This window comes from Schistocerca gregaria, chromosome 7 (genome assembly GCF_023897955.1).
Source record: "Schistocerca gregaria isolate iqSchGreg1 chromosome 7, iqSchGreg1.2, whole genome shotgun sequence".
NCBI lineage: Eukaryota > Metazoa > Arthropoda > Insecta > Orthoptera > Acrididae > Schistocerca > Schistocerca gregaria.
Window position 1 is genome coordinate 465,014,009 of NC_064926.1, and position 25,654 is coordinate 465,039,662.

At 39.9% G+C, this 25,654-nt stretch overlaps 1 protein-coding gene across 2 annotated transcripts in view; it reads right to left on the minus strand.

Annotated features, from left to right (window-relative positions):
* Positions 1–612: 612 nt before the first annotated feature.
* LOC126281488 (lipoyl synthase, mitochondrial) overlaps positions 613–25,654 on the minus strand; it is a 76,129-nt gene continuing 51,087 nt past the window's right edge. For both annotated transcript variants that reach the window (XM_049980489.1, XM_049980488.1), the window contains exons 6-7: positions 11,544–11,659; positions 613–973 (exon numbers count right to left, since the gene is read on the minus strand). In XM_049980489.1, the coding sequence (XP_049836446.1) occupies positions 738–973; positions 11,544–11,659 (352 nt within the window). In that variant the 3' untranslated portion in view covers positions 613–737. The remainder of the gene's footprint in view (positions 974–11,543; positions 11,660–25,654) is intronic.

A 25,654-nucleotide genomic window follows, 5' to 3' on the forward strand; every position in this document is an offset into this window, starting at 1 on the left:
CCTTCACCAAATGATAGTTCCTTAAGTTAGCATTGCATATTATGTGGTTAACCCCCTCAGACCTACAGCACACTGCAGTGTATGTAAATTTAATATTAAGTAAACTGAGAAGAAATTAATGAATCTTGTGCTGTTTTAGTAATTCTACATTATGGCCAACTGGAAATTGGCAACATCTGTAGGCATTTCTAATATAAAAAGTGACAAATTGTAATAAAAAATCTTTTATACAAAATTTCTATGAGCTCTTTAAAATTACCTCTAAAATTTAGGAGAAGCTACTTTTTTGAAGCTTGCATAACACAACTGTGATATTTTGAAAGGGGGCCTATTGTTGGGCCAATGTTATTTCCCCCATAATGAGAAGAGATCCGTTTACAGAAGACTGAAATGCTTTTAATGATACTACTTACTCCTGTTTGAACCAAACAATTTTCAAATTGCTACAGGCACTTACAGAATGATGTAAATTATTATAACATACAAAAACCAAAAATGGATATTTTAGACATTATAGGACTTTTTGCTTGTACTGATAATTTTACTTTTCTGACAGAAGGTCCCTTTTCCCCTTTCTGTCTCAAAAATAAAGATTTTTACTGCAACAGTGTCTATGTTCATGTTTTAAAATGGTTTTATTAACACAACTTACAATAGGCTTACTGAAGGACCACATAAACACTTTGTCAAAAAACTGCCTTATAATAATTGCAAGTGTTCACATAACAAGTAAATTTCTATGCACTGTGTGCTTTCCTCTTCTTAATAATGCTGCTGATAAAAAACTCTCCTGCCTTGTATGAACTGCGAACCAGTGGACCACTCGCAGTGTACAAGAACCCCATCTCATTTCCCACCCTCTCCCAGTGTTTAAATTTTTCAGGATGAACATACTCCACTACTTTTAGGTGACGTTTTGTTGGCTGCATATATTGTCCAAGAGTGACACAGTCAACTCCCATTGCCCGCAAATCTGGAAACAAACAGCTGGCATTAAAAACTTGCATTTCTGGAAAGCATTTAAGAACTGCTGATTGTTCATTCATTCAGGATTGGGGAATAAATAAAATTACATGTTAGCAGGCAAAAACAACCACTGTTGGCTAATTCTGTTAAGTATACCAGCAACAGAAAATAAGCATTAGTGCTAATTTAAAAAAATGTAATAACTATAGGAACTACATGTAGATTACTTTGTGTGTCTGAGGGGGTAGTACTAAAAGTTTTAATTATCACAATGTAATCAATTTTTTGTTTGTTTGCAGCCCTGGTACAAATTAAATGCTTGCACCAATGACACTGTAACGCATTCCTAGAGGAAACAAAACAAAGTGGAGATTGACCGCAACATTTTGCCTTGGCTCTGCTAGTGGCATGCGATGGTACTGTAGCACTGTGATTTCATTGTGTACAGGGACTGCATTAAGATGATGTGACTTACCAAACAAAAGCACTGACAGGTCGATAGACACACAAAATTTCTTGCTTTCGCAACCAGTGGTTACTTCTTCAGGCAAGAGGGAAAGAGGAAAGGATGTGGGTTTTAAGGGAGAGAGTAAGGAGTCATCCCAATCCCGGGAGCAGAAAGATACACACAAAATTTCGAGCTTTCGCAACCTACCGTTGCTTCGTCAGGAAAGGGGGAAAGACGAAAGTATGTGGGTTTTAAGGGAGAGGGTAAGGAGTCATTCCAATCCCGGGAGCGGAAAGACTTACCTTAGGGGGGGAAAAAGGACAGGTATACACACACACACACACACACACACACACACACACACACACACACACACACACACACACACACACACACACACACACACAAGCAGACATATTTAAAGGCAAAGAGTTTGGGCAGAGATGTCAGTCGAGGTGGAAGTGCAGAGGCAAAGATGTTGTTGAATGACAGGTGAGGTATGAGTGGCGGCAACTTCAAATTAGCGGAGATTGAGGCCTGGTGGATAATGGGAAGAGAGGATATATTGAAGGGCAAGTTCCCATCTCCGGAGTTCGGATAGGTTGGTGTCTGGTCATGACTATAGTGAAAGATGTGGTTAAATTGTTTCAGTACAGAGTAATACTGGTAGTGAAGGCATGCCCTCTCACACTCAGAGATCGAGTGTGGGTGGAAAATTATGGCCATATGTGCAAGGACAAGGCGTCGAGGAAGTCCACCAACTAGGCTGCTTCAATACATTTACAGATTATTATACAACCATTTAGTCTGCAAGAGTGCCTCTATTCAATGGCACCAAATGGCTGTCTTCCATCTTTAAAAAGCTCATATGTGCCCTACACATAATCAGGGTGGAATGACCACATAAACACATTTCTTTTGTTTTGTAAGTTAAATAAATACTGTACTGGTGAGGTAAAATGAGACCACCATCTCATTTGATTATAGTAATTTGATGCAGCCAGTTGTATTTAACATCCTCAATTAGTAATTGAGGGGAATTTTAGGAAACTTAAAAAATTACAGTACAATACCCATATGGTCATTTGGTTCTACTACTATTCATTTAAGGGCAATAAATTGCAGAAATCTAAGATTCCAAGATAAATTAGTGGGTTTGGAAGATGATTTATGTAAGAACAAGGAGTGGGATACAGTAATATTGTCAAAATTGTTGAGATAAAGCAAAGGCCAAATTGAATTAAAATCAAGTCAAACACCAGGGAAGAAATTATGGTCAAATTTATTGCAAACAAGAAAATTAAAAATACTTCTGATAGAACAGTAGCTCACTTTACAAATAAATGCCTACACTCTCAAGCCCCCCTAAGGTGTGTGGTGGAGAGTACTTATGGTAGCACTATCGATTCCCCCCTTCTCTTTTCCATTTGTGGAGACTGAAGAAAGTTGCTTGACTCTTACTGGAATGTACAGACCCAGACTTTCAGTCTACCTCTCTGTGATACACAGTGTCTCTCAAATCCTCTGCCACTAGACATTGTTAGAGGCACTGTATAAGTGCCTCTGTAATGCTCTTTACTTAGTGTGAGATTCAGGTGTGAGGTTATGGGATCATCATGGTAATGTTTGTATGCAGAGGTGATCTCATCCCAGATGACCAAGAGAACCTGAACACCTTAGGTCCAACTCCCCACACTGCACGTCATCCCACAGTGGGTGGGCACAGTGCTCCCACAAAACGAAACTCTGCCTTTGTTGACCAACACCTGTTGTCCTTCATTCCCAGTCTGCATTCAAGACACTGCTGCTTACTTCCTTTACTGCCTATTCACAGTTCCTGTCTCATTACCATCAGAGTCCTTGCTGTTCACTGTGGATATGATGGCCTTTACTTAGTGTGAGATTCAGGTGTGAGGTTATGGGATGACAAAGCTCCTTGAGGTCATGGACTTCTGGCATGGGATCATCATGATAATGTTTGTATGACCCACACCCATGGCCTTGCAGCCGAGAAACACTACTTTCCCAATCCTCCTAACGAATCGCATCCTGACCCACAATTTTTCACTTTCAAAGCCCAAATTTACAAACAAATCTATGGTTCTGCCATGGTTACTAGTGTGGCACTATCTTATGCCATCTTATTTATGAGCCACCTGGAAGAACCCCTCCTACCCTGTCAACATCTGAAACCTCTCATCTGGTTTAGAGATTCATTGATATTTTCATGGATGCATGGTGTGGACAAATTTTGCTCTTTCCTCCATAACCTCAATACCTATTCCCAAAGCTGCTTCACCTCAACTGATCAAACTACCATCCTAGATGTCAGTCTCCATCTGTTACATGGATAGTCTGTCCATATCAAGAACATCAACCAACAACTGCACTTCCACTTTGACAGCTGTCACCCATTCCAGGTCAAAAAGTCTCTTCCTTATAACCTCACCATCTGTGGATGCTGCATCTGCAGAGGAAAACAGGAGTTGTCGAAATACACCAATAACCTTATCAGGGCCTTTACTGACAGACAGCATTCTATCCACCACATATATAAACAAATCTCCCATACAATCTGCTCCTATACTCCAGAAACTTGTTAACCAACCACTGACCAGCACTCCCCTGATCACCCTGACCTTGAAAAGCTCAACTACATGCTCTGCCAGGTGAGTTGTATCCTGCCCACATTCCCCTTCCTGCAGAATATCATTGACCATTCCCTTGTGGTCTACCAGGTGCATGACTGGTTTTATACACCCATACCTTACTTCGTATCACACTCCAGTATCAGTTACAAATGAATGCAGCTATGTAATGTATCAGGTATGCTGTAACTACTACACAACATTCTACTGTGGATATGATAGGTAACCAACTGTACACTCCAATGAAGGGCTGCTGCCAAACTATAGTGAATCAGAAACGTGTTCCCACTGCATCACGTTACATTTTTCTCTTCTGTGCACACCACTCCTCTGTTCAGACTGTGCATTGCCTTCTCTCCACCCCCTCCCCCTCCCATGCAATAATCAAGCATGATTAATCGTCAGCCACAGGAGTTGTGTTGTGTCTGTGTACTTGTGCTACTAGAAACGAAGCTAGTGTGTTTCTGTACTCCACATATAGATCTGCTGTAGGTGAGTGGTTGACTTCCCCTTTTTATTTATAGGATTTTCATCACCAATAGCATGATATAATAGTAATGTTTTTTCCACCTATTTATGCAGTATATGGTGCACTCATTTACATTCAGAGTAAACGACAAGTCCATGAATAAATAATATCAATCTTCCTAAGTATTACTGAATCTCAGCCAGTCATTAAATACTGCAAGCTTCCTACAGACAACAGTGTCATCGAGCTTCTGACCTTTTATTTTGTCCATCAGGTGACAGTGCAGAAGTCTATCAAAAGTAAAGGAGTGGGACATTAACATGGACACCTTCCTGTATGGCACTTTCATGGATAAGACTAGCAAGCTGTATTTAGCAACATCAGTTCATACAGAATCCATGTTGACTTATGTAGAGGAGATTTTTGTTGTCAAAAAGTCAGTTTGAGTATAAAACATTTTATATTTCTAAAACAGACTGACATAACTCATACAGGTCTATGATCATGTGCATCTGTCCGGCAACTCTTCTTGAAAAGGGGACAGATTCTTTTTTCTCACTTGATATCCTTTGTTGCTCCAATGACAAATGAAAGCTATTAGAAGTGGAGCACGTTTATTTGCGTTATCTCACAAGACTCACATTGGATTCCTTTCCACTATGGAAAAAAACTGATTCATTTTTTATTCAGCAAACTTTCTCAACATCTTCCATTTCAGCATTTGTGCAATTGATGAACAGAGAGACCTATTACAGACTGAATTCAATAATTGTCATCTTTTTCATTGACAATATGATCACTGTCTGACTGAATAAATGTTTGATCCATTTACTGACTTCCTATATGACCAAAACTTCTTAGCACTTACTGATTGGTTGGCAAAATTCACCTAAGGCTTCTACCACAGTGGCTCTTTCCCATCCCTCATGACACGTACATTACTAAACGGCTGAAACAGTCATTCAGTAGAAGTTAAATGTTGCCTATATAATGGCTTCCCGAGGCAACATGCAACTTTCAATTTTTCATATAATTATTGGGTGAATGTAAATTGTCTCAAAATCTACTCAGTACAAAATGTATTCTTGTTATAGTTAAACCCCGAGGATACTTGGGCAACTTAAAGTATCTTTGAAAAAATAAAACCCTGCCTGTATCCATTTCAGCACTGATAGTGTTTGGCCACTGGGAGAACATCTGGATTGTTTGTTTTAAGGCACAAAAACAACTAGGGTCATATGTGAATGTGACCACATCAAAACCATAGAACATGAAGACAAAAAAAGGAGTTAAAAGTGTATACATGTTAAGCCCATTCAAAGGAAGGAAAGACAGCTAAAAACAGTGACTTGGAGAAAGGTCCATAAAATATGCTATAGAGACAATGGAGCCCTGAACTACAGATTAAATGTTCATTGCCATTTGAGAGCAGCAGGTGCTACATTTGAAGCACATTTACATTGTGCAGATTTGGATACTGGACAACAAAATGCAGGCTTTCAGACTCTTCATGTATTGTTGAGGCAATTTTTTTTTAAGGAAGGATATAAAGACCCTCAGTTTGACAATGAATTTAGAAGCTCAGAAAGTGAAGAAGAATGTGATATTTCAGTGGAACGAGAATAATACATCCACTGTGCTCAATACACAGAAGCTAAAAAATGACTTCAATTTAGTTGAAGTCCAGTGCACAAGCATACTCAGTTTTATTACTGGCGGTTTTCAAAATTTTTTTATTAACTTATTTTGGAAAAAAATGAACAGTTAATACATCAATTATTAAAGTTAGAAACTGAATATGTATTGAGGCACTGTAAATCGTGGTACGCAAATATCCATTATTTGACAATCCCACTACCCCTCAAAATAAGGAAAGGAAAAGTTTCTTTTGCTTACTAGATGTTCACTGTTCCTGCAGAAAACTTCAGCATCAGGCACAATGTTTTAATTTATTAGGTTTTTACTAATTATGCACAATACATTTTGCAGATACTATCCATATATATAATCTGCAACATTATATCACTGTACGGCATGTAGTTCATGAGAGATGACATCGACATTGAGATGCATGAAAAGCTAGCTTTTCTTTAAACAGAATTCTTTTATACGTACGAGTTTGATTCTTTAAAGAATCAGGGGTGGGGGAGTTACTGGTACTGCTCTACGGCAAATACTTCAATGCTTTTGAATTTTTATCCATGTCTGCACCACATCTTTCCCTCAGACCAGAATGTCAGTTGTGACTACTCAGATACTCTGATATTATTACTAAGCAAACATTTTCCTACCATTCCTCATTACAACCTGTAATCACAGAAGTCCTTGTCTACATTAATCCATTGAAAAATTTCTGTTCTGGTGGTTACTGGGAGGCTTAAGACATTGCCCTCAAGAGTCATTTCTGTTATATCTACTCACTGTAATGTGCGTACATGACAGACTCCCATGAAGCCCTCTCTCTGCCAGCAGTTTTGATTACATGGCTCTCCAATAGCAGGCAAATTTAAGTTACAGTAGCACAATGTGGAGATTTAAAACATGCTTCAGGTTTTCTCTGAAGCACTCTACTCCTACAGCCACTTCCTCAGGCAGGTAATAAAAGTGAAACCCCACTTTTACAATTCTCAAGGGCTTTAAAAAAAAGTAACATTTGGGAAATAACATTTTAAGTGGTAAAAATTACGTATAGGATACCCTCTTGCATTTTTTTTGCACTTATGTATATGTACAAAATATGGATTAAAATACCTGTTAGGAACTTGTTTATTATCCAATAAAGTTTTATTATCTAATAAAAACTGCAGATGTCATTGGACCTAATAACTGGGATTTCATACATCATAATCAATGTTTTTGGAATGCCTGCACTGTCAAAATAGTGAAATAATGCACTAGGTATGTATTTTTTTACTGCTTAACCTGATGCGTATTGAGAATTTTTTCTTGTTGTCAAGTGCAAATAAGTACATAAGTATTTTGTGAGGTGTTTCAGTATGTGTTATTCTGCATCTCTTACACTGTAGTCATCTTTTTGAAGTTATCACATACTGTGCCTCCTCACTTATGCAGAAAACCACCAGGGTTGCCAACTATCCCATATTTTCCCGTGTTCTGGTTATTTTTTGGTCAGATCCCGTGCCCTATATTATTTCAAACTCATCACGTATTTTTCTAACTTTTGCAATGGTCCTCCAAACAATTTTTATTTTGCCTGACACACCACGGCTTTCCCTATCTCCACCCCTGTGGTGAAGAAGTAAAACATTCTTAAAACTGTAATCCCCGTCATTTCTCCATTTCTGCAAAGTGAAGGGAAATTTTAAAGCTCCTTTTTGAATTTTAGATATAGAATGAAGTGAAATTCTCCTATATTTACCAAGCAGACGGCTTTCTTTAACAGGATCAGTTGTCAGAATCATTACAAATTGGGAACCCATTAAAATTCACATGAAAGTATTGATGGTTGTCCCAAAGCTCTGAAGTTTTTCTTTTAAATGATTCTGATAATAGTCAACCTTATACATTTATTCAACTTTTTCCATATTGGTGCAGACATGTGGTCAGTTCCTGTTTTCACCCTCTACCAAGAGATTCACAAACCCACCACTGTCTGTAACTCACCCTCTAGTTAGAATAACATCAGTCAGATGTTACACATCGGAAGACGCAGTGATTTCCAGGAGATTCCTGTGACACCAAAGATGTTGCAGCTTTGGCCATTGGTGCCCCACCTATTGACTATAGTCAATGCAGCTTCCAGCTGTTTCTAGACAGTGGCCAGTTCATTCTACATCTGCACACAAGCACAGGCTTGAACTGCTAAACAAGAAAAACAAAGCTACCTGTGGTGTTTTTCAGATGGCATTGAAATCAACACTACTAACTGGGAAAATGGAAGCTCCTATATGAGACTAACTGAGCATAGCAAACTGCCACAGTTCAATAACTATCAGTAATGGTGGCACACAGTTCAGACTACACTGGTAACTGCAAAAGACACTCTTACAGCGAAACTAATGACTCATCTGAAATCAGATGAACAGTTCAAATTCACTTCTCTCAGAAGCATGTAAAGTAATAATGTGCATGGAATATCTTCTCACTCTATGCATCAATGAGCACTCATTCTGACATGTTCAAAACATCTGATAAGTTAAAATGTGTGTGGATGATACAATTGCATGCGTCTGATTCTGGGCATAACCTCATATGGCGAGAGATGGGAACACACAATGTATCCAGGAACATTATCCAATATGATCATTTTGATGGTCCAGGTTTTAGGTGTCTGGATGAATAATGTTGCAGGGGTGCTCTGATTTCCAAATCTTTGAACATTCACCGGTCAGCATCATTGTGACATTATACTCCCTTCCCCATGTGTATCTCCTCAAGGGTGAACTCAGCCCTGAATTCATTTTTACAAATGACAAAGCATGAGCACATCGAACAGCAAAGGTGAAGGAGCTCTTGGAACGTGAGGATATTCATCGCGTACACCACTGGCCTGCCTGTTGCTCCTCACCCCTCCCCAACTTAAATCCCATCATGTAATGTGTTGGGATAGACTACACCTAAGACAACTGATTTCAAGACAGTGTTGTAAGAACATTAACAGAACTTGGAAGCATTGCTGAAGAAACTAAGTTGCAATTATGGAGGGCTATGACCTACCTTCCCCTGGCTGGGAGTGTGTTTCCACAACTCTTACCTCTTGGCTATGATGAAAAATGGATGAATTGGAAGTCCTGAATATACTGACACCTGGAGTTGGCAGATCAAAAGTCTGTGGGAATAAACCAATCAAAATGGTATTCTGTGCGACTGCGGAGAAGACCAGACTGTGTCCAGCCTCCTGCACAGAACATGATCATCATAGTGAATATAATCCATTGGAAGTGGCAAAGTTTGAGCAAAATTAGTATAGTCATAACTGTATATAATATTATATGTTTCTAGTATGAAATTGTATGTTTCTAGTATGAGAAAAATTGCAGCATGTCCACACTCACCAATGACCATACAGCAGTTGCCAACCGCACAAAGACTGATGGGTGGAACACACTTGCACGAGCACTCCTCACCAACCTTGCAACCAGTAGGGTAGCATGTTGCGGTGCTTGCATTGCCTTTCGTGGTGACCATACACCCCCTTAATGTCATGCAGACCACCACAAATCACAGCGACTTCAGTGTGATTATTATCTTTGAATGGAAGTGTCATTTCTGTTCATCCGTCGCTTATGTCTTTCAGCTGCCTTCTGTAGTATACTGTAGCAGTTTGTTTTATGTATCGTTAAAGTTTCATTCAGCTATGTTACAATGTCACATCATGCAAAAGGTACTTTCAGCCTTGTGTATAAATAGCATCCAAAAACTAAGTGTTGGTTGGTGAGAATTATTAGGAGAGAAGGCAATACAAACAAATGGATCAAGAACCAAACTGAAAAAGGCAGGTAGTATGTGCAGAATTCTTAAGCATAAAGCATTGGTAAGGTCATAAATTACTCAAGACACCATTAAAAAATTATGTTTAACATGGAAAAATGGGAAGGAGGGGAGAGAAACAGTTCAAGAAGAACTTTTTCATAGATTACAATTGTTTACCATGTCGTGCCCCAAATTCACAATATTTCCATCCCTAGTTACTCTTATGCACTAAATAAGCCAAACACATCTTATATCTCAAATCAAAGCTTCATTCTGCCAGCACGTACCTGTTAGAATTGTAAAAGTCCACAGAAGCTGTCCTGCACATATAGCTATACTAGCACACCAGGCAGAAAATTGTAAGTTGCAATGAAACTTGCTGACAGAATGTTACATTACCATTGTTAGATAAGGCAATGGCTATGTAACATAGGGCCTACTTATCATATATGTCTGGATAAATGCAATGTAATAATAAACCAAACATCTTGAAAAATTTTGCAGACCAAAACAAAAAAGTGCAGGTTTGAAAATCACACGGGTAACCAAACCATTCATTTAAACTATCCAAAAAAGTTTTATACCATCCTCATGACTTACATAGTTCATTTTTTATGGAAATGATCTTTCTCAATGCTTTTTGGATGATACAAAATTGCTACACAGCCACCTGTGTAATATAGGTAAATAGTCAAAGATTCTCAGTGCAGTGTGAGCTCTTTCAAATTGTGAACAGGACAATTTGCTTGTGTACATTTTTCTGTCAGCTACCTAAAATAGTCATTTGTAGCTTTGACCATGTGTGATTTTTGTCTTTATGGCAAAAAGGGTTGTTAGTAGGAGACATCACCCGCCTGCCGAATTGGTGTACAGGGCAAAGGTGTTATTCATAGACTCATCACACACAGTTAACAGTATAATCTGATCTCCCTTGACAAGTGCAGAATTTGTCTTACTCCCGATGATCATTACAGAAGAGTGTGGATGTGGTCTGGTCAGGTGCCAATCCACAAGTCAGATACACAGTCCCAAACTTTCAGGCAAAGTGAGAGGTCAGTCATTATTTGAGCCAATGTCATGTATGGATGTTTGACGCCCATCATTGTCAAGGATAATTTTAGGGCTTTGCAGTATTGAGACAGAATCCTTCAAACTATTTAGCCTCTTAGGCAACATTTAGTCAATAAGTTCATCTTTCACGATAATATTTCACACCATGCCCACCTCATGAACACAGGATAAAGTAATAAACCAAATGGAATGGTCTGCAGTAGCTGCTGTCATGAACCCAAATAAGTACACTTGAGATCAATAACAACTTGGCAGTTTGCTATCACAGGACAACTCCTGTCACACTGCATGAGGTACCCCAGAAGGGGCAGCTGTAAAAGAATCATCAGGCTTGAGCCACAACATTTCAACCAGCTTGTGGACAGCATGTCCAGGAGGATCCAACCACATCACAATGCACCGGGTGAAGTAACATGGTATCAAACTTTACCCAGCAGCAGATTATGATTTACAGTTGTTTCATAGTGATACACTGAATTACAATAATTTAAGGCTTATAATTCCTCACCTTCAAGTGTTTTACGAATTTCCTCATCAGTTTCCCCAAGGCCCAACATTATAGATGATTTAGTAATCAGATCTTGTTTTATTTCTTTGGCTGCCTTCAGCACAGTTAATGACTGCCTGTAACAAATAAAAACATCAAGAATTATCTGAGTTGTGGGGGGAGGGGGGGGGGTGAAGAGAGAGCACGCGCGCGCGCGCACACACACACACACACACACACACACACACACACACACACACACACACACACGTTTGTAATGGACAAAGCCACACTCGTTCATTTATGGCACATACGTAGAAAGAGAGTCTTGCCTACCAGTTGTAATGCATATCTCAAAATAAGATACAGAGATGTTTAGCCACCTGTGCAACAGAGTTATTCATTTTAAAATATGCTTTTATTAGAATATTTTATATCAGCATTTTCTGGAAAACACATCTTGTATACTTAATTTTTTTCATACGATTAAAGCTGAGAAACTCTGCAACAGTATGTATAATACCCAATTGCAGCTTTTAGCAAGTGCAGACAACATAAGTACTGTAGATGCATCATTAAAAATTGAAGACAGTAACTGTGTCACATCTAAGATATCTTGTTGTTTACCCTTGTGTGCAGCTGCTGACTGTTGGATGGATGAGGTACACATTTTTAGCAAATAATGCAAGGTTTAAAGGTAACAACTTGCCATACAGTTTTAGTGTTGAGTTTCTGCAAGCACATAAATAAAACTAAAAATCTTGGTGCATTCAGATGAACTGTTCTTCGGAGTTGATAGACTACACTTACTTGCATACACAAGCATGTATGTGTATTCTATTATTTATGAAGTGAGCCTTGTATAAAACCTAGCAATGTTATCATTCCTTGTATATGGCCTGCCAATAACTCAAAGCCTCAACTATATGGTGTGATCATACCTCTACCCCTTCCATTATTTATATTCCACCAAGAACTTTTCATTACCTTACTTACGTATCGAATAAAGACAGTCACACACAACCTTCAGCATTACCTTCCCCCTTATCCAAGTTATCCTTTCTACGAAGGCCTGTAAGGTACCCCTTAACGCAGTGTCAGTATGGTGGAAAAGATACATGAAACAACTGCAGTTCCAACAAAATAGTACATCGTTGTGATCTTCAGTCCTGAGACTGGTTTGATGCAGCTCTCCACGCTACTCTATCCTGTGCAAGCTGCTTCATCTCCTCGTACCTACTGCAACCTACATCCTTTTGAATCTGCTTAGTGTATTCATCTCTTGGTCTCCCTCTACGATTTTTACCCTCCACGCTGCCCTCCAATACTAAATTGGTGATCCTCGATGTCTCAGAACATGTCCTACCAACCGATCCCTTCTTCTAGTCAAGTTGTGCCACAAGCTCCTCTTCTCCCCAATTCTATTCAATACATCCTCATTAGTTATGTGATCTACCCATCTAATCTTCAGCAGCACCACATTTTGAAAGCTTCTATTCTCTTCTTGTCCAAACTATTTACCATCCATGTTTCACTTCCATACATGGCTACACTCCATACAAATACTTTCAGAAATGACTTCCTGACATTTAAATCTGTACTTGATGTTAACAAATTTTTCTTCTTCAGTAACACTTTCCTTGCCGTTGCCAGTCTACATTTTATGTCCTCTCTACTTCGACCATCATCAGTTATTTTGCTCCCCAAATAGCAAAACTCCTTTACTACTTTAAGCGTCTCATTTCCTAATCTAATTCCCTCAGCATCACCCAACTTAATTCGACTACATTCCATTATACTCATTTTCCTTTTGTTGACGTTCATCTTATACCCTCCTTTCAAGACACTGTCCATTCCATTCAACTGCTGTTCCAAGTCCCTTGCTGTCTCTGACAGAATTACAATGTCATCGGCGAACCTCAAAGTTTTTATTTGTTCTCCATGAATTTTAATACCTACTCCAAACTTTTCTTTTGTTTCCTTACTTTTCTTTTGTTTCCTTTACTGCTTGCTCAATATACAGATTGAATAACATCAGGGATAGGCTACAACCCTGTCTCACTCCCTTCCTAACCACTGCTTTCCTTTCATACCCCTTGTCTCTTATAACTGCCATCTGGTTTCTGTACAAATTGTAAATAGCCTTTTGCTCCCTGTATTTTACCCCTGCCACCTTCAGAATTTGAGAGAGAGTATTCCAGTTAACATTGTCAAAAGCTTTTTCTAAGTCTAGAAATACTAGAAACGTAGGTTTGCCTTTTCTTAATCTTTCTTGTAAGATAAGTCGTTAGGTCAGTTTTGCCTCACGTGTTCCCACATTTCTACGGAATCCAAACTGATCTTCCCCCGAGGTCAGCTTCTACCAGTTTTTCCATTCGTCTGTAAAGAATTTGTGTTAGTATTTTGCAGCTGTGACTTATTAAACTGATAGTTCAGTAATTTTCACATCTGTTAACACCTGCTTTCTTTGGGATTGGAATTATTATATTCTTCTATAAGTCTGAAGGTATTTCGCCTGTCTCATACATCTTGCTCACCAGATGGTAGAGTTTTGTCAGGACTGGCTCTCCCAAGGCTGTCAGTAGTTCTAATGGAATGTTGTCTACTCCGGGGGTCTTGTTTCGACTCAGGTCTTTCAATGCTCTATCAAACTCTTCACGCAATATCATATCTCCCATTTCATCTTCATCTGCATCTACATCTTCTTCCCTTTCCATAATATTGTCCTCAAGTACATCACCCTTGTATAGACCCTCTATTTACTCCTTCCACTTTTCTGCTTTCCCCTCTTTGCTTAGAACTGTGTTTCCATCTGAGCTCTTGATATTCATACAAGTGGCTCTCTTTTCTCGAAAGGTCTCTTTAATTTTCCTGTAGGCAGTATCTATCTTACCACTAGTGAGATACGCCTCTACATCCTTACATTTGTCCTCTAGCCGTTCCTGCTTAGCCATTTTGCACTTACTGTTGATCTCATTTTTGAGACGTTTGTATTCCTTTTTGCCTGCTTCATTTACTGCATTTTTATATTTTCTCCTTTCATCAATTAAATTCAATATTCCTTCTGTTACCCAAGGTTTCTACTAGTCATCTTTTTACCTATTTGATCCTCTGTTGCCTTCACTACTTCATCCCTCAAAGCTACCCATTCTTCTTCTACAGTAGTTCTTTCCCCCATTCTTGTCAATCGTTCCCTAATGCTATCCCTGAAACACTCTACAACCTCTGGTTTAGTCAGTTTATCCAGGTCCCATCTCCTTAAATTCCCACCTTTTTGCAGTTTCTTCAGTTTTAATCTACAGTTCATAACCAATAGATTGTGGTCAGAGTCCACATCTGGCCCTGGAAATGTCTTACAATTTAAAACCTGGTTCCATGTATACAGCATTCTGTCATGATTTTCTTTTTAAATTTTCTAACCTATCTGCCCAATTAAGGCGGCGGCGGGGGGGGGGGGGGGGGGGGGGGGGGGGGTAGTATGTCAAAATTTATAAAAAAGCAATTTTTCAAAAATATGCTTATTTTGTAACGCACATCTTCCTGAATAATTTGATGTAAGATACGTAATTTGGTCTTAAGTGTATGAAGGTGCAGCGCCACACCCCTCTGCACAGCATTCTTCTGTCATACCTAAGTGTATTTCGCTCTGTAGAATTCAAATGTAATATTTGTGCCAAAGATAGTCATACGTGAAACAAAGGACTTTCAATATCAATACTTTCTCTGCTGCTATCGACATGCATTGTTTTGATCGCTGGTTTTGTTTGTTCTGTTTTTAAAGGCGTGCAGTGATCTTCAACACAATTTTCATTTTGCTGTGTTGTTTTTTGTTTGTTTGTGGCATATTATGACACAGGATGCTTAGAATTTTTTGCTTCAACCGTAAACAATGTGACCACGGCAACAGATACACAGTAAAGAGTGTTACAACAAATGTTACACCAGTGGCTCAAGACCGCAACCTCTCAGAGTCAGTAAACAATTCATCACCGAGTGCTTCTAGAAGGACTTATTTTTGGTGCTAATGAAAATGGAGGCTGTGAATCCGAAGGTTCATGTAATATTATCGTTGATGTTAACATACTGTCACAATTAATATTGTGACAATGTTATGCGCAAGCATTGCTTTGGTGTTCAGTGTGTTTCTTTGATGGAAGATAAGAGTGCCAGGGAAGGCCTTGCCACAAACTTATCTGTGAAATGCAGCAAATGCAACATTAGTGGGTCTTGCATGACATCGCAAACAACGGTTATGATGTGAATTTGAGGGTAGCATATGGCATGCGCTGTATTGGTAGGGGACAGAAGGTAGTAAGAACACTTTGTGCAGTGAGGAATCTTTCTCCTCCTGCAGCAAATTTTGAGAGGTATTATGGCTTACTGATTGAGGCTGCAAAAGAAGTTGCAGAATCTTCAATGAAAAGTGCTGCAGAAGAATCTATTGTCGAAAATGATGGTGACAGGGAAGTAGTGGCTGCTTTTGATGGTACCTGGCAAAAAAGAGGGCACACTTCATTGAATCGTATTGTAACAGCAACATTTGTTGACACTGGTAAGGTACTAGATGTTGAAGTGCTGAGTAAATTTTGTCATAGTTGTGTGAAAAGGATTGCAGATCATGTATGTAATAAGAACTATAAAGGCTCAACTGGTAGTATGGAAGTGCAGGGAGTTGTAAGCTTGTTTACCGGATCTGTTGCCTCCCGTGGCCTGCGTTATGTGAAGTATCTTGGTGATGGTGACAGTAAACCTTTCCTTGAGGTTCAAAAGTGTGCACCATATGGAGCTGAGACCATTGTGCAGAAGTTAGAATGTGTGGAACATGTACAGAAAAGACTTGTCACTAGACTTAGAAGGCTCAGACAAGATTTGTCAGGAAAAAAATTATCTGATGGGAAGGGAACAAAAGGGAGAGGGCGACTGACGGATGCAGAAATTGACAAACTACGGACATATTATGGTTCGGCAATAAGAAGGAACACAGGGGACTTGAAAAATATGAAGCAAGCAGTTTGGGCCTTATACTTCCACAAAATGTCCACAGACAATAACCCTATCCACAACTTATGCCCAACAGGAAGTGAATCATGGTGTGGCTACCAAAGGTCAATTGCTGATGGTGAAGAATATAATCATAGGAATTCTCTACCAACTGCTGTAATGGAAGCCATCAAACCTATATTCAGGGACCTAGCATATGAAAACTTACTGAAGAAATGCCTTCATGGTGGTACCCAAAACCCAAATGAAAGTTTTAACTAATGTGTATGGGAAAGATTGCCAAAAACCGTTTTTGTGGGAAGAAATGCACTTGCTATTGGTGTTTATGATGCAGTTTCATGTTTTAATGATGGTGTGCAAAGCAGGAAATATGTATTAGAGAAAATGGGAATTAAGCCCGACGTGAACTGTATCAAAGCTTTGTATGCGATAGACAGAGAGCGTGTAGTGAAAGCAGATAAATCATTTTTGGAGGTCATAAAATCAAGAAAAGTGCATCATAGGAATGTGAAAAGGAAGGAAACTGATATATTGAAAATAAAAAAAGAACCTGCTTATGGCACTGGACAGTTCTAAAACTATGCCAATTACAAGCAGAAACTTTAACAGCCATTTTCCGCAAAACACAATTTTCTGTACGTAGGAACATGTAGCATCCAAAATAAATATCCTATTACTATCAAACTTGGTATGCTTATTAAACACAAACTCCTTAATGCAAAACTCTAGAACTTTCCAAAGCTATTAAAAATTGGGATAATTAACTATAAAATGAGTTTTTTCTAAACATTAAGTTTAAAATGTAATAACTCAGTCTTTTTTCATAAACTAAATAAATTCTAGAGTTCCATACTCCGTTAAGTATGATTTGTATGCTGTGGATAATTCATTGAAGACTCTCTCTTACTTATGAAGAAAAGTGTACCTAAAGCAATTAATGCAGCCCATGGTAACGAAAAAATTGGTTGAATTTCACATATAAAACAAATTGCTTTTTCAACATCCACTGCTATCAGTGTGAATCCTGAATACTTCTTGGTCATGCTGACAAATTTTTATGAATTTATTTGTAAAAGTATAGACAGTGGAAATTAAAATGTCCTGAGGTGCCTCTCCTGCTATAAGTCGGCCCGTTTGACGTCCTACCCCCTTAAGGGATCTGACATTCCTTGCTCCGATCCGAAGAACGCCAGTTTTCTTTCTCCCGATAACAACGTCCTCTTGAGTAGTCCCCTCCTGGAGATCCGAATGGGGGACTATTTTACCTCTGGAATATTTTACCCAAGAGGACGCCATCATCATTTAATCATACAGTAAAGCTGCATGCCCTCAGGAAAAATTACGGCTGTAGTTTCCCCTTGCTTTCAGCCATTCACAGTACCAGCACAGCAAGGCCGTTTTGGTTAGTGTTACAAGGCCAGATCAGTCAATCATCCAGACTGTTGCCCCTGCAACTACTGAAAAGGCTGCTGCCCCTCTTCAAGAACCACATGTTTGTCTGGCCTCTCAACAGATACCTCTCCATTGTGGTTGCACCTATGGTGCGGCCACCTGTATCGCTGAGGCACACAAGCCTCTCCACCAACAGCAAGGTCCATGGTTCATGGTGTGTAATACATTTTACTAGTTGTCACAAAGCTCCTTTATAATGTCTGTGGGAAGTGTAGCATGGGTAGTGAATCATGTCTGAAACGACTGAAGATAGCAGCCGGTAATGTACTATAGATTAAATTTTAGTACAATAGTCTTGAGAATTATTTTCACTTTTATTATTAAATACATGGAAAATCTAAGTTATGTAAACTTCTTGATTTTCTTACAAAAATATACAGAAGACTGACTATAGCTGTATATTTATGATGATTAAATTCAACTTCACATGTTGGCAAATGCTTACAAAAAGAAAAGTATTTCCAGCTTGGTTTGCCCTCCCCATGAAGCAACAAACAAGAGAAATTTTTGCTTTCTTACATACAGTTTTATGGTTTAATTCAACAACTTTTATATAAATTCGTTGTAAGCTTCCATTACTATGGTGATGCAACATTGACATCTTTTTATTTTCGACCTTTTCATCCATTAATTTCTGAACAATGGGTACAAATAAATCTATTGGTTCTTGTAAGCACACAACAATCGACCAAGTTAGAGTAATGCTATACTGTGGATGTAAGAGTGAGTTTTCTTTCTTATAATCATTGTAGAAAGAGAGCTTTTGATCCTTGCTTTGCAAGAGTTCTGTTGAAATCATGTTGATACTGATATTCTTAAAGACAGTTTTCAAAATATGTCACACTTAATAAATATTATATACAACATAAGAATGTAAAAAAAATAGAATACGGTACATTTACTCCAAGATTAATATCTGATATCAAATCACAAGTCTACATCTGGAAATTTTCTGCATAACTCCAGATTTCCTATTTTTGCATATTTTTTCACATACATATTTTGTAATTTTCCATCGGCAATTCAATGTTTGTCTTTTTAATTTCTCGGCCCATTATTTGGAAGCTTTAAAATCAAATTTTTCAAATTGACTTTTAACAATTGAAGGCTATTGCTGTAAGTTTCTTGTTGACACATGTTGATTTATTTGTCATGCTTCTATAAAACAATCATATGTCTACAAGTCAAGAACAGTTCCACCACTTTCCTATTTTATCAAATCCTTCACGTGTATTAATCTGAATTCTTTTATGTAATGTTTACAAACTCCAGTTTGTTTGAGATTTGGAACATTAAAATCTTATTTTATAATCAGCTGATATGCTCTCCAGGCTTTTTGACACACTCTCCTGGAAATTGAAATAAGAACACCGTGAATTCATTGTCCCAGGAAGGGGAAACTTTACTGACACATTCCTGGGGTCAGATACATCACATGATCACACTGACAGAACCACAGGCACATAGACACAGGCAACAGAGCATGCACAATGTCGGCACTAGTACAGTGTATATCCACCTTTCGCAGCAATGCAGGCTGCTATTCTCCCATGGAGACGATCGTAGAGATGCTGGATGTAGTCCTGTGAAACGGCTTGCCATGCCATTTCCACCTGGCGCCTCAGTTGGACCAGCGTTCGTGCTGGACGTGCAGACCGCGTGAGACGACGCTTCATCCAGTCCCAAACATGCTCAATGGGGGACAGATCCGGAGATCTTGCTGGCCAGGGTAGTTGACTTACACCTTCTAGAGCATGTTGGGTGGCACGGGATACATGTGGATGTGCATTGTTCTGTTGGAACAGCAAGTTCCCTTGCCGGTCTGGGAATGGTAGAACAATGGGTTCGATGACGGTTTGGATGTACCGTGCACTATTCAGTGTCCCCTCGACGATCACAAGAGGTGTACGGTCAGTGTAGGAGATCGGTCCCCACACCATGATGCCGGGTGTTGGCCCTGTGTGCCTCGGTCGTATGCAGTCCTGATTGTGGCGCTCACCTGCTCGGCGCCAAACACGCATACGACCATCATTGGCACCAAGGCAGAAGCGACTCTCATCGCTGAAGACGACACGTCTCCATTCGTCCCTCCATTCACGCATGTCGCGACACCACTGGAGGCGGGCTGCACGATGTTGGGGCGTGAGCGGAAGACGGCCTAACGGTGTGCGGGACCATAGCCCAGCTTCATGGAGACGGTTGCGAATGGTCCTCGCCGATACCCCAGGAGCAACAGTGTCCCTAATTTGCTGGGAAGTGGCGGTGCGGTCCCCTAAGGCACTGCGTAGGATCCTACGGTCTTGGCGTGCATCCGTGCGTCGCTGCAGTCCGGTCCCAGGTCGATGGGCATGTGCACCTTCCGCCGACCACTGGCGACAACATCGATGTACTGTGGAGACCTCACGCCCCACGTGTTGAGCAATTCGGCGGTACGTCCACCCGGCCTCCCGCATGCCCACTACATGCCCTCTCTCAAAGTCCGTCAGCTGCACATACGGTTCACGTCCACGCTGTCGCGGCATGCTACCAGTGTTAAAGACTGCGGTGGAGCTCCGTATGCCACGGCAAACTGGCGACACTGACGCTGGCGGTGCACAAATGCTGCGCAGCTAGCGCCATTCGACGGCCAACACCGCAGTTCCTGGTGTGTCCGCTGTGCCGTGCGTGTGATCATTGGTTGTACAGCCCTCTCGCAGTGTCCGGAGCAAGTATGGTGGGTCTGACACACCGGTGTCAATGTGTTCTTTTTTCCATTTCCAGGAGTGTATTTCATAATCAGAATCACCTTGTTCGACTTCTGTGAAAATGTTATCAACTTCATCAGTTATAAATTTTTTCAATCATATTTTGTGATGTACAATGAGTGTTCAATAAGTAATGCAACACTTTTTTTTTCTTGGCCAACTATGGTTGAATTTATTTTGAGATGTCGTGGAATATTCCCACTTTAGCCCTTATACTTTCATGAACTTCCGATAGGTGGTTGCACTATACATAGATTTCAAAATGGCATCTATAACAGCATCATTCCAAGCAGAGAGCTGTCATTGAGTTTCTTTTGGCCTAACACCAAAGCATCATGGATACTCACAAGCTTTGGAAGAATGTCTGTGGCAACATGGCAGTGAACAAAAGCACAGTGAGTTGGCTGAGGTGCCTGTCATCATTGCAACAAGATTGCACAAACTTGTCTGATCTCCTGCGTGCCGGATGGCTGCACACAGTTGTTACCCCTGCAATGTTGGAAGATGTGGATCCTCAGTTGAGGCTGAGAATGTTCTACTTCTCCATGACAAGTCTGTGCACCCCAGAACAGCTCGTAAAACTTCACTGGGCTGTTCTTCCCCATCTACCCTACAGCCCAGATCTTGTACCTTCTGACTTCCATCTGTTTGACCCAAGGAAGAATGCGCTCCATGGAAGCAGTACCTCGATAATGGGGAGGTTACTGATGCATCAAGATGTTAGCCCACATATACAGGTCCTCCCAGTAAGTTGGTATATGGCCAGCCCACTGAGCAGAGATTATGTTGAAAAATGGAGTTTTGTAGCCCACAGAGCGGGGAAAAATATGGTGTTCTGGAATCCTGAATAAAGTCAACCTGCTTTTAGAAAAATATGTGCTGCATTACTTATTGAACAGCTCTTGTATGCTGATCAGAATCTTCTGTGAGCATTATCAATATTTCAGTAATTGTTGGAAGAAGTAAAATTTATGACTGGATTGAAGATTTTTTTGGTGGAGAGAGTGCAGCATGTTATCTTTAATGGAGGGGCAGTGTCAGATGCAGAAGTAAATTAGGGTGTGCCCCAGGCAAGTGTGTTGGGACCCTTTCTGTTAATTTTATACACAGGGTGACACACGGGAGACGGACGGTTTTGAACTGTGTAGTACTGAGGGCGCGGTGGTGGGAGGTGGTCGTGGTGGGGATAGTTCTGGACCACACAAGACGCCATTTCATTTACTGTCAGTATGGAGCAGTGGGACTTGCAATGTCGAGTGTTTGTCTATGACAATTTCGTGAAAAGTGGTGAGTCTATTATTGCTACACAGAGATTGCTTCATGCGCGGTTTAATGTCCATCAACATGGAGCCGTTCTGAGCTGTAACACAATACTCAGATGGGTGGAAAACTTCACATCAACTGGAAACATACTGGATAAGAAGCATCCCGGCCCAAGACAGAGTAAAGACACCAGAAAATGTTGAAAGGGTAAGGCAAGCGGCAGTCAGAAGCCCAGGATGGTCAGCTAGACATCATGCTAGTGAGTTACGAATCAATCATGAATTGGTTAGACGAATTTTGCATAAATATTTAAAATTCCATCCCTACAAAATGCTGATTGTCCAACAACTTAAGGAAACTGATTTTGCTATACGAGAAGACTTCACTTACAGAATGCAAGTGATTTTGGGATCAAACGAAAATGAACAACCAAAACCTACCTTACTGGGCTCCAGAGCATCCACACCTTATCCACCAGCGTCGTCTACATTCAGAAAAAGTAACAGTCTGGTGTGCTCTTTGCTCTGTTGGCATTATTGGACCTTTTTTTTTTTAAAAAAAAAAAAAAAAAAAAGAGAATGGGGCCACAGCTACTGTTAATTCGGTGCGTTACATTTGTATGCTTGAAACATTCTTGAAACTAGAACTAAGAAGACGACGAATCCCTTTACAACGCGTTTCGTTCTAGCAGGATGGGGCAATATCGCACACCGCAAACACTTCAATGACAGTTCTTAGATGCATGTTTCCTGGCCGGGTTATCCAACGATTTGGCAATGTTCCTTGCCCTCCTGGTCTCCCGACTTGTCAGTATGAGACTTTTTTCTGTGGGGGTACCTTAAGAACTGTGTCTATAACCACAAACCACAAAATTTGGACGAGTTGAAGAGTGCAATCATTCAAGAAATTGCTACCATCCCTGCAGAGATTTTAGTCCATGTGATGGAGGATTTTGAGAAGAGACTTGAGTCCGGCATTCAAAATGATGGACACATCTTGACGACATTATTTTTCACAAATAACTTTGTTAACTAAAATAGCAAATAATGAGCTTTGCTATTGTGTAAATAAACATGCATTAATTTTAAAGTTGGCTGAGTATTATTTCATTAAAAACTGCCCGTCTCCCGTGTGTCACTCTGTATTAATGACCTTGTAGACAATATTACCAGCAACCTCAGATATTTTGCAGATGATTTAGTTGTCTATAACAAAGTAATGTCTGAAAGAAGTGTATATTTATTCATTCAGATTTTGATAAGATTTCAAAGTGGTGCAACTTATTGACACACTGCACAGGTGCCATTTATGGGCAAATACAACATCACCTGCAGGATTGGCTAGCATTTGCATTTACAGGGTCCTGTCACATCAATGAGATCACCGCCTACGTCTGACATCTCAGAAATCTAAAACTGTGCACTTCATGAAACAAAAAAAAAACATTGTGGATCCTATCACTATTCGTTGAGTCGCAGTTGGAATCAGCCAACTCATACAAATACCTAGGTGTAACACTTTTTAGGGATATGAAATGGAATGATCATATAGGCTAGTAGCAAGTAAAGCAAATAGTAGTCTTCGGCTTATTGATAGAATACTGGTGAGATGCAGTCAGCCTACAAAGGAGATTGCTTTCAAATCACTCTTGTGGCCCATTCTAGAATACTGCTCAAGTGTGTTGGACTCATACCAAAATAAGACTAACAGGAGATATTTTACATAGACAAACCTGTGCCCAAATGGTCGTAGGTTGGTTTGACCTGTGAGAGTGTGACACAGATGCTGAAGAAACTGAACTGGCAGACTCGAAGACAAATGTAAACTATCCCAAGAAAGCTTGCTTATAAAGTTTCCAGAACTGGCCTTAAAATGATGACTCTAGGAATATACTACAAATCCCTATGTATCACTCTTCTCGCATTTCATACGTGAATGGAATGGTGAGAAACCATAGTAACTGGTACAATGGGACGTAACCTTTGTCATACACTTGGCAGTGGTTTGCAGAATATAGATGTAGATACAGCAATGCTAATAATAAGCAATTGTAATTTTTACACACAATGTTAGATTACCTTTGCATGGATTTTATTCAATTCTCTCTCTTCAAACACTTGTGGAATCACATTCATCAACAGATTTCATGTCAACATTATTATTATTATTATTATTATTATTATTATTTATTATTTATATGGATGATAAATAACACGGGGTGGACAAAAATATGGAACCATCACAAACATAACACACTGTCATGCCTAATATGGCACAGAAAAACTGCTGGCATTCCAAACAGCTCTCCCAGTCATCTCAGAATGGATGAATACAGGTCCTGTATGGTTTTTGGGGGTATATTTTACCAATCTTCCTGCAAAAGAGTGAAATGTTTAGGCAATGATGAAGAGATGGAAATCAACCACACCCACTTTTTTTCCAAAGCAGACCACAAAGACTCAAAATATTGGAATGTGGTGACTAGCGAGGGGGGGGGGGGGGGGGGCGGAAGCAAAGTGACAATTCATCCTTGTACTCATAAAATCATAAAACCCATCCTGAACAACGCACACTGCGTGAAAAAATGAGTCTTGTCATCTTGGAACACAGCATTACAATTGCTGAACAAAGGCAGGAAAGGAGTAATTTATCGCATGTACAAGACAAAATGGCACTATCCAAAACTGGCACGAAGCCAACAGTAGTGCCTTAGATGACAAGGGTGAACAACGGCTGTGTATATGAATAAATGGTTCACTCTGAGAAACTGATCATCCAGGTGAACCAAGGGGCTACCTACAGCATCTCTTCAATGACTGTTCAACAAAAGTTGCTGTGTATGGGCCTCTGCAGTAGGCGACAGTTTCATGCAACCATACTGACTGCTTTTCATCAACAACAGGTGGGAGTTTGGATGCTAATACTGTAACTGGATGTCCACTGAGTGGTGGCAGGTGGACTTTTCATACGAATCACATTTCATGCTCCATCTGCATGCAATGTCTGAACACAAGCACCCTGCAACAATGATCAGATGGGCCAAGGTTGAAAGAGGAAGTGCTACCATGCTGTAACGTCTTTGTGACACATTAATCTTTTGAAACTGCCAAATTGAAATAAATTTTCTGGTTGTGCAACTGTTAGCAGAATTTTATTCCAAAATACACACCACAGTGGCTGAGAAAATAACAGCTCTGAATAAATTCTTTTAACCACCTTTTTACTGCACTAGACTGATTTTAAGAGAGAATTTACTTTCTGTCTTCAATTTTTATTGTAGGTCGTATCCAGATGTTTTTCTAAGAGTGTAGCTGACTCAGGTGAGTAAATAAGGAGAGGCACAAAAACCAAGCAATAATAATTAATTTTATGCAGCTTTAAATTTTAATTTAATTTAATTTTATGCAGCACCCCCCCCCCACGAACCATGGACCTTGCCATTGGTGGAGAGGCTTGCATGCCTCAGCGATACAGATAGCAGTATCGTAGGTGCAACAACAACGGAGGGGTATCTGTTCAGAGGCCAGACAAACGTGTGGTTCCTGAAGAGGAGCAGCAGCCTTTTCAGTAGTTGCAGGGGCAACAGTCTGGATGATTGACTGATCTGGCCTTGTAACATTAACCAAAATGGCCTTGCTGTTCTGGTACTGTGAACGGCTGAAAGCAAGGGGA